We start from the raw sequence: 11,532 nt of genomic DNA on the forward strand, positions 1-11,532 counted from the left end.
GAAATTGTATGTGAGATAAAAACGCTTTCAAAAAAATATTTAGAAAAAAAGATATTTACATTATTATACGCAAAATGTAAATATGAATACATATGATAAATTTTAAATTAAATTGACTATATCTGAACCTCAATCATTATATGATACGAGTTTTCCGATATAACACATTCCGACAGAGGATAAATTATTTTCAACTATAGTCGATCAAACTATCGTTACTTTTTACATTTAAAATCACAGTCTTCATAATTAAGGATAATTGATACAAAAGTAAATTTTTAAATATCGAAAACAGTGTCTTGTTTTTTATCATAGTACTTCTCTTACATCACAAAACATAAAATACGTGTATCGTCGTGTCAACTTTGAAATGCTGCATAAAAGCGCATTAGATTTGTTCCGTACTCTATATTATACATCACACACGACGGTTGCGGTGTTTCACCCAATCTCTTCAATTGGCAAACATTTTTAGGGGAACGTGGTCAATATTTCAATTTTTTATATAAAAATCCCCACATGACAATAGAATAACGGACATTACCGTTATAACTCCGAAACAACGAGTACTTAACAGTCTTTGATTGTGAAGGAAAATATTCGTCTGTATACAGATAGTCCTTTGATGTAAAGGTATGTCAAGGAAAATATACGTCAATATACAAATAGTGCTTTGATGCAAATGTATATCATGGAAAATATACGTTAATATACAATTAGTCATTTGATGTAAAGGTATGTCAAGGAAAATATACGTCAATATACAATTAGTCCTTTGATGCAAATGTATATCATGGAAAATATACGATAATATACAATTAGTCATTTGATGTAAAGGTATGTCAAGGAAAATATACGTCAATATACAATTAGTCCTTTGATGTAAATTTATGTCAAGGAAAATACATGTCAATGTACAAGTAGTCCTTTGATGTAAAGATAGTAAAGCGCTATATATCTGATTTCGTACGTAACTTTTAAATGATGAGTACGTTTTTCTTAAAAAGTGAGTGGCAAAAACAGGTAATTGTGTCAACAATATTATTAAAACATACGAGTAAAATTGTTACGATTATTCAAAGATTAGCAAGCATTTACCAACAATGAAGATAATTAACATCAGTAATCCCAGGTCTGAATTAATTGGTAATAAGGACAACATTCACATTCGTCAAGAAATCTTTAGAGATATTATATTTTCCAGTAAGAAATTAGCTAAATATTGCATCAATAGCAATAATTGATTCACGGCGTACCTTTTCAGACATAAAATTTGCACACATGTCCAATGTTTGTTTGTATACCTTCGAAACGAAACGCATTTGATAGAACAAAAACTAATATATGGAACTAAAACCAGAAACACGGGGCTTGATGCATGATCTTAAATATTTGTATATATGTGTGTAAAAAATAAAGTTTCATAATGTTGGGTAACACAAAAAACTGACCCCTCTTTAAAACAAATGTAACACATCATATATAGTATGATTAAAATCCGAACTCACAACTATTAAACTTGAAGAAAATGAGATTTTACTCATCTGCAGTGTAATTACATTGTTTACTAGCGTTTATATATACTGAGTACACAGTCAAGAGTGACAAGAGGGGAAGGGCAACCGGGGATATATCCCAGTGGACCAGGCCGGTAAGTGGGCCCGGGTCGAACACTTTTTAATTTTATAAAAGAAAATTTTTGTTTGAACAAGAACTAGGAGAGGTCCGATTGTTTCTTACCCCAGGGCCCATGATCGCTCTCTACGGCCCTGCACACAGTATGCGGGTATACCTTACCAATGGTCATTTATTCTATATACATTATTATCAATACATAGTTTATATATATATATATATATATATATATATATATATATATATATATATATATATATATATATATATATATATATATATATATATATATATATATATATATATATATATATATATATATATATATATATATATATAAGTATGTGTGTGCGCGTGCGTGTATGTATGTATGTATGAATGTATATATGTATAATTAATAGTCATCTCTATACATTATCACGTCATCTATATATCTAAGAAATAGTCATATACAAACCTTTTCAACATTCATCTATATACATTATAAATAGTCATTCATATGCCGTACCAATGGTCTTATGTGAACATGGTCAATAGTTTTATATATATCTATATATAAAGTCATCTTTAGACCTTATCAAAAGTCATCTATATAGATTTTCAAAATTCATTTATATACATTATCTAAAGTAACATGTGTACCTTGTTAACATTCATTTATATATATATATATATATATATATATATATATATATATATATATATATATATATATATACACACACACACCATCATCTATATACCTTGTCAATATTCATCGATATAACCTATCAACAGTCAACTATGTGACCTATCAACAGTCAACTATGTGTCCTATCAACAGTCAACTATGCACCCTGTCAACAGTCAACTATGCACCCTGTCAACAGTCACATGTGTGCCCTATCAACAGTCAAATATCAAGTCAACTATGCACCCTGTCAACAGTCAACTGTGTGTCCTATCAACAGTCAACTATGCACCCTGTCAACAGTTAACTCTGTGCCCTATCAACAGTCAACTATGTGCCCTATCAACAGTTATCCATCAGATATCATTATCATCATGAAACTTTCTGTGCTTACATGTGAGATCTGAGGAGACTAATTGTCAAAGGAAGACGAATTTTCAGTATTGTAAGACTGAAACTGAGAGTTACGGAACCGTTTTAATAATTGTAACGAATTTGTGATGGACTGTGAATATGATGGTGACCAATAGGACCTTAAATGTATCATATAAACTATGAAAGATGTCGCACAATATAATTTATAATTTCAGACGATAATTACAATCTAACAAGAATATACATTTTAAAGACAAATTTATGTAATCCTAAAGTGGGTTTAATACTAGAACAGAGATGTACAGGCATAAATATTTGTACTAAATAGGAATCGGGTAAGATCAATGTCAAAGATTCGTGGAATTACACCTGTCCCTTTTATGGTTATAAAAAACGACATATTGCGATGATATTCACAAAATGATGCAATGGTAATATATTCACATTATGGATGAAAAAATAGCTAAATATATTTTCCGGTATTAGGCTACAAAAGAAAAAGACTATCATATTCTCTTCCAGTCCATTTAAGGAGATCAATCAAAGACTATCCTGTTTTCTTCCAGTCCATAAAATAAGAGCAAAGAGAGCAATCAAAGACTATACTATTCTCTTCCAGTCCATTTAAGGAGATCAATCAAAGACTATCCTATTTTCTTCCAGTCCATAGAAAGAGAGCAATATAAGACAACCCTATTCTCTTCCAGTCCATGAAATACGAGCAAAGAGATCAATCAAAGACTATCCTGTTCTCTTCCAGTCCATAAAATAAAAGCAAAGAGAGCAATCAAAGACTATCCTATTTTCTTCCAGTCCATAGAAAGAGAGCAATATAAGACTACCCTATTCTCTTCCAGTCCATGAAATAAGAGCAAAGAGATCAATCAAAGACTATCCTATTCTCTTCCAGTCCATAAAATAAAAGCAAAGAGAGCAATCAAAGACTATCCTATTTTCTTCCAGTCCATAGAAAGAGAGCAATATAAGACTACCCTATTCTCTTCCAGTCCATGAAATAAGAGCAAAGAGATCAATCAAAGACTATCCTATTCTCTTCCAGTCCATAAAATAAAAGCAAAGAGAGCAATCAAAGACTATCCTATTCTCTTCTAGTCCATAGAAAGAGAGCAATATAAGACTATCTTATTCTCTTCCAGTCACTATAAAGAGAGCAATCAAACATTATCCTATTCTCTTCTAGTCTATAAAACGAGATCAATCTAAGAATATCCTATTCTCTTCCAGTCCATAGAAGGAGAGCAATCAAAGACTATCCTATTCTCTTCCAATCCATAGAAAGAGACCAATCAAAGACTAAACTATTCTCTTCCAGTCTATAGAAAGAGAGCAACCAAAGACTATTCTAGTCTCTGGTAGTCCATAGATAGACATCGATCAGAGACTATACTAGTCTCTTGTAGTCCATAGATAGACATCGATCAGACAGACTATGCTAGTCTCTTGTAGTCCATAGATAAGACATCGATCAGACAGACTATACTAGTCTCTTGTAGTCCATAGATACACATCGATCAGACAGACTATACTAGTCTCTTGTAGTCCATAGATAGACATCGATCAGACAGACTATATTAGTCTCCTGTAGTCCATAGATAGACATCGATCAGACTCTACTAGTCTCCTGTAGTCCATAGATAGGCATCGATCAGACTCTACTAGTCTCTTGTAGTCCATAGATAGACATCGATCAGACTATACTAGTCTCTTGCAGCCCATAGACAGTCATCGATCAGACAGACTATACTAGTCTCTTGTAACTCCATAGATAGACATCGATCAGACAGACTATACTAGTCTCTTGTAAGTCCATAGATAGACATCGATCAGACAGACTATACTAGTCTCTTGTAAGTCCATAGATAGACATCGATCAGACAGACTATACTAGTCTCTTGTAGTCCATAGATAGACATTGATCAGACAGACTATACTAGTCTCTTGTAAGTCCATAGATAGACATAGATCAGACAGACTATACTAGTCGCTTAAGTCCATAGATAGACATCGATCAGACAGACTATACTAGTCTCTTGTAAGTCCATAGATAGACATCGATCAGACAGACTATACTCTTCATTTCCAGTCCATAGAAGAGCAATCAAAGACTATCTTATTCTCTTCCAGTCCATAGAAATAGAGCAATCAGACTATCCTGTAGTTTTTAAAAATGAGTTATTATGAAAGTTTAATTATAATTCTATAATTTAAATTACTATTATCCTTATAAGAGAACAATTAATACATATTATAAGAAACGATTCACTCAAAACACCTTAATAAGCAATGAAGAAACTTTATTTTCCTAAAATAAATTCAATCACGGAAGTCTTTTGGACTTAAAATTCTATAAAATGTGCACAATAAAGCTTATTACCTACATGTAAAATTTAACAGCTATATTTGCAAAATTTATAGAAATGTAATCTGACACGTGTTTATGTAACAATAAAGAGACTTCAAAATAAGACGAGACCAATGTCAGCTTACTCATCAAAAAAGAAAAAGATTGTTTTATCTAAAACAAATTTTGATGTAACGAGAAGAGTTAATTAACGTAACTTTGTACACAACTGCAGGACAAATTACACCTAATGTATCGATATTGAAATACTAAATTATTGGGCAATATAAAATTATAGACGCGCTTTGCTTTTTATAAGTAAAATTTAATATATATATATATATATATATATATATATATGTGTGTGTGTGTGTGTGTGTGTGTGTATATGTATATATATATATATATATATATATATATATATATATATATATATATATATATATATATATATATATATATATATATATATATATATATATATATATATATATATATATATGAATATATATATATATATATATATACATATACATGACTTTTTAAGAAACTGAAAAGTTGAAAGCTTCTTCAACACCATGACACCTAAAAAGAAATTGTTCAACAAAAAGAGGGCACTCAGCAAACACATGAAGCACAATATAAATATTAACAAATATAAGACAGGATTAAAAACCACACCTGAATCAACTGATTTAGACAATTTCCCGGAGATCATAAACTCGTCTTCAACTTATTGCCTAATATTTCAAATGCCGTTCAACATAACACGTAAAAGCAACAACAACAAATAACTGAAGACTACCTTGGAATATTCACCCTACTCAATAGAAAGATAGGCCTCCAAAATCTTAAAATATTTATGCTTTTATTTCAAGTTCCACTCCTAGTTTTTAGAAAAAGGTTTGAGCTTTCTGCAGTGAAATACATTATGCGTTTCAATACTAGTGCGGTCGCATACAATTAATTTATCAGTTCAGATTCATTAATGGATATGCACACATACACCTACTTAAATAAAAATCTTCCATCTCCATCTGTTCATTATATATATATATATATATATATATATATATATATATATATATATATATATATATATATATATATATATATATATATATATATATATATATATATATGTATGTGTGTGTGTGTGTGTGTGTGTGTATGTGTGTGTGTGTGTGTGCTGAAAAATGACGATATATTACCTTGTATTTATCTTCCAATAATGTCTGATTATAACAATTGATAAAGACTTTCATTTTGCGAGAAAATTTTTATTTTGTAGCACAAGAATGCCACATTACACAGAAAAAAGTGCAACGGATGTATTCAACTGACACTTTTATACACTTTTAATTTAGGGACACAATCTATACGAGGCCACTGACCCTATTGTCTTGAGAAAGGAGACTAGCCTGAGGTCATAAAACGGTCAAGCTACATGTAGGTGGAAAAACGGTTGTGGTCTCTACCTTAATTCGCCTCCTGGTAGGTGGATGTACATGAAACGGTATCCATGGAATCGGAATGAATCAATGTTTCTCAGAGGAATCTGGTCGAGAAACTATTCTGGTAAAGAACGAGGTAAGACAGAAATACACAATTTACAGCCTAGTTTACACGTTACACCTGCCATAAAGGATGGATATTGTGTAAGCTCTCTTGTCTCAAACTTGACCATTTTTTCAAACTGTTTTATAAAATTTTCGAGGAGTTCAATAATCAATCTGAATAAAATGCAAATGAAAATAAACTTGACTTCTAAAAATGTGCAACCCAATATAGTCGTACTGCCGTGTGTACAAAATATAGTAGCGAATATTGAAAAGGTGAATTGGGTATAAAATGAATTCACTCAACCAGTTCATCTAATTACACACCCATATATATATATATATATATATATATATATATATATATATATATATATATATATATATATATATATATATATATATATATATATATATATATCTATAATAGAGACTTTGCAAGCGTTGCCTTGAAAAGCCAGTGGCAAATTAATTTTTTTTTTCTATCGGTTAGCACAGAGCATCAAAACGACAGAGAACGACCGTGTGGTTTCAGTGGATTTAATAAATGTAGCTACTTCTTTCAGTCTTTATCACACGAAAACTTGTTTCTGCTTCTCCCTTATTCGGTATGCTCAAGTGCTTTTCTTGTGAAATAATTTTGTTTTTGACATTTTGTCCAGATTATATGCGTCTTTTCGGCATACGTCATGTCCTTCATTTAATGCAAGTCATGTAAAACCGACATTTTTGTCTTGAGTTATTTTCACAACTGTGGGACCGTATTTATTAATTATTTGAGATCTTATAAATCATATCTTGCCTCATACAACACATGTTTAAACGAGATCTAGGCAAAACATGAAATAAATATTTCCAACAGTAACGTTTTTAAAAGAGCATCATTAAGTGCAACATAACGCTTGACAATCTATGTCCTCCTTCAGTTTTGTATTCTGATAACTCAAATATAAGGATTTCTTTTTAATAATATAAACGTTAACAATTAAAAAATAATTAAAATAATCATTCCTAGAACAAATATGGATAAAACCTAATAAAGATATGCATGAATAAGAAAAATAAGAATAATGAAATATTGAAAAACTTAACATTTTAAGGGTATTCAATATTTAAAACTGATCCAGACAATCTGTTTTTAAAACAACTACATACTGGCAAACAACACGTATAATTTTAACAGTATTTAAAATCATGATCATTTAGTCAAGATCAATTAGATTCCAACATAAATGATTTTGAAAACGACATTTGTTATATTTTCTCACTGGATTATTGCAGTTGGATTCATGTACGAGGTGAGACTTTCGATAAAGATAAATTAATAGATTTGCAAATTATAATTGACCCAAGTCAGGTGGAATATATAATAGAACTGTACAACCGTGCAGAACTAAAGCAACGAGTATTAATGATTTAAAGTTCAACGACATATTGGTTTTATTTTTTAATTCACTACTGGACCAATTTATCGTGATCTATTTCCTTAATGACCATTCCCCATAATGTTTCTTTCTCAAAATGACAGACACCTACATTGTTTACACAGCAAATACTGGATCAAAATTTATCAGTTTAACAACAACAACAAAAGAAAAATGGAGAAAAAAATATTACAAGCTATTTCAAAACCAAATATTGGACAACAAACATTAAATATAAATATAATGAAATGAGAGCTTAAATTGACAAAGATATAACACAATTACAGCGGTTTTATTCATAAGAAAGACATATTTTACAACATTTTTCGCTTGTTCCAAGTACTGTTTTATATTATATTTCACCCATAATACTGTTTTATATTATATTTCATCCATAATACTGTTTTTATATTATATTTCATCCATAACACTATTTTATATTATATTTCATCCATAAAGTAGTATATTTCTAGAGGTTACACGAAAGTATTTCATTTTGACCTCATCTCTGATAATACTCCAGGGCTTTTACATAACCCACCTTTTTCTAAACTATGCACAAAATATTTTGCCAGAAACCAGAGCTAAAACGTTAAACTCCTGGTAGAATTTGCAAATGCTTTCACAAAAAAAGAAAAGAAAAGCGCTTTTAGATGATTTTTACAGCAAGTAAATCCAATAAAGATTTATGAAACTAGCTGTGCTACATAACCAATCAGACATTAGTTTCTGTAAGTCACTTACTTTGTATTATTTACTTTACCATCGTGATGTGTCGAGTCATCAGTGAGAATGGAGCCTAGAAAGCAAATCTTGACATATCTGCCACAACGAATCAGTAGCGGGGATGGGCTCTTTTGCCTCTCATATACGTTTGTAAACCTTTGTTGAAGGACATGTCAATTTTACTGGAATACCAGCCGACACCATTTGACCACATATGTTCCAATATATGCATACCTTACCGCTGTGGGTCACTGACATCATTAACTGGGAGGCCCATAAAGGTCGATCAATTTCTTGTACGAAATATAAGGCATTCCTCAAATACATCACTTACTAAAGTTAAGAATATATGCTTACCAACAGAATAATTGTTTTCTCACGAGTCAAAAGTGTTGTTGAACGTGTATACTAAACGAAATATGGCAAAATATAGAGAATTACTTGTCCCAACGAAATAAAAAACAACTAATTCAGATACTTAGATATGACAAGCATTTGGGACTTAATAAATGAAAATATGTTCTAGTATATATGTTCAAGGACGTAGATATTTGTAGGTAAATAAGTCGGTAGAGGTCAGTTATTTTCTTGGATTCGTCAGTTTAAATCGACTTGACCTTGCGAGAGCCCAACCAAAGAATTTTAAAACATAATTTACCCCTGGTAGGATAACCGATTATTTTTCTTCAAATTATAGGTTAAAATAATTATACATAATTATTCTGATTGAATTCTCGCGTTATAAATCAAATAGCTGTATCTAGTTAGATAAAAAGAGAATTAGTTGCTTTAATTTTCTGCTGATGAACACATAATGCACGCAATAATGCGAGAAAAGGTCCACGCTAAGACAAATGAGTTTGAGGGAAAAAATAATACAGTCCAGGCAGAGACTGAGTTCGGATTCAATAATTATTGATCGAATGACCCTGCGCTTTTTGAATTTTGCATGGGGATAAATTTACCGATTAAGTGCTAATCAACAAAGTTGAGGAATGTCATCGAAACGGAATAATATTTGGGCTGACAATCAACCAAAATTGTACCTTATGTTCACATTAAATATCTAGTATCTAATCTGATTGGTTCAGGGTTTATCTTACGACCACGTCAAAAGTGAAATTATAATATAAATATCTAATTCACCTCCATGCTTTTCCATCGCGTGGACGCATCGAATTGTTCAAATTCCGCAGGGGAAATGTGAAAAACCTCCTCTCACTCCAACTGAATCCAGACTCACATAACGTAAATGTCTTCCACCTTCGGACAAGCGTACAGTTTCTTCTAGTTTGCTATTATAAAACACTTGTATCGCACATATTCCATCAAAAATCTGCATGTACGCACAACACAACACTTCCTTACGTGCGAATGTACTGCGCCATAACTGTTGACCCGGCTACGGAGCACATGTCCAGGAACCCTTTACTCTGAACATGAGAGTTGTCGTAGCATTTTGACAGCTGGTCCGAGGTCATCTGGCTGCAGGTACGTCCTGTGTGAGGTCCGAGAGTTTAGGACAATGAGCTGGGCAGTTGACTAGTTGCCAAAGCCGAATATGTGTCGTCCTTTCATGCAGAAGCACGGTGCACCGTTTATAGTGCTTGCTTCCTTTTGGCGTGGTGTTCAGTTGGGATACCATACGACTCAGTAAACATCTAATACCTTTCAAGACTGACCTACACATAGACGTCTGAACTAAAGAAGGCGCATGGCCACCTTAGGTGAATGCATGGATATACACTTTCTCTCCGTCCCGTCATCCATCACAACATACTCACAAAAGGGAGATAATCTAAAGACATGTTTTCTAACATGGTATCGATATAAATAACACGTAGTTCTGACGAAGAATAAGATACAGCCCTCTGATATCCGACCTTAAATAGAACTCTAGAAATACAAACTGATAAATTAGTTTCAAATTTTGCTACCATTTTACAAATTTATGTTGAATGTATTTTTTATTGACAGTATTATGTAACTTTGGTTCTTTCAAGTCATGCTTGTTTAACTTGTAAAGGCAAATATTACAATAAGATGTATAATTTAGATAAATCTCCCTAAAAGAACCCCTTGAGAGCACAAGCTTCCGGCCCCCCTTCAAAACAGGTCAAATCCACTTTCACACATGACTTTTGACACGGCTATACATTCAATGAAATTAGGGAAAAATTTACTGCGGAATAATCCGTAATGTCTAGGGTAGAGATGTAAAATTGCACTAAGGGTATAGTTAACATTTTGTGTTGCTCTCTCTACTTTTGCACCTCTTCAACTCTTAGTGAATAGCTACAAAATATCCTGAACTGAAAATAAAATCTTTGAAATTACTCCATTTATTTGATACAAGGTTGATTTTATTCAGAGAATTTCTCGTTGTGTGTCAAACTCGATATTAGCGCTCATTATAATAACAGATAAAGATGGTGGGGCAAATTGTTTGCACTCTACAATGTACAAAAGCGATCTTTTTTTGTAAAGAAATTACATGGGTCATTCTCGTTTTATCTTGGCAAATATCAACCAGTTCATTCGTCCTAATTTTGGTAGCAGCGACAGCACCTTTACCCAGATAGGTAAATATATGTCATGCTAGACAATGAAGCCGGAAGAAATGTGAAAAAGTCTTTTCAGTGCATGTTTTTTTTTTTTTGTTTTTTTTAAATATATGTCCATCAAAGACTGTATTATTTATTGAGCAGCACAGACTATTTCTCACAATTTAAACAATGAATAGCACACATCATGTGATCTTATTTGCTGACGTATTAGATT

At 31.8% G+C, this 11,532-nt stretch overlaps 1 protein-coding gene across 1 annotated transcript in view; it reads right to left on the reverse strand.

The window, feature by feature from the left end:
* LOC149797272 (protein lin-28 homolog) overlaps positions 1-10,502 on the reverse strand; it is a 61,510-nt gene extending 51,008 nt beyond the window's left edge. The window contains exon 1 of the mRNA XM_089961983.1: positions 9,898-10,502. Within this exon, the coding sequence (XP_089818109.1) occupies positions 9,898-9,913 (16 nt within the window). The 5' untranslated portion in view covers positions 9,914-10,502. The remainder of the gene's footprint in view (positions 1-9,897) is intronic.
* Positions 10,503-11,532: the final 1,030 nt, after the last annotated feature.

This window comes from Sinohyriopsis cumingii, chromosome 6, assembly GCF_028554795.1.
Source record: "Sinohyriopsis cumingii isolate HCF-2022 chromosome 6, ASM2855479v2, whole genome shotgun sequence".
NCBI lineage: Eukaryota > Metazoa > Mollusca > Bivalvia > Unionida > Unionidae > Sinohyriopsis > Sinohyriopsis cumingii.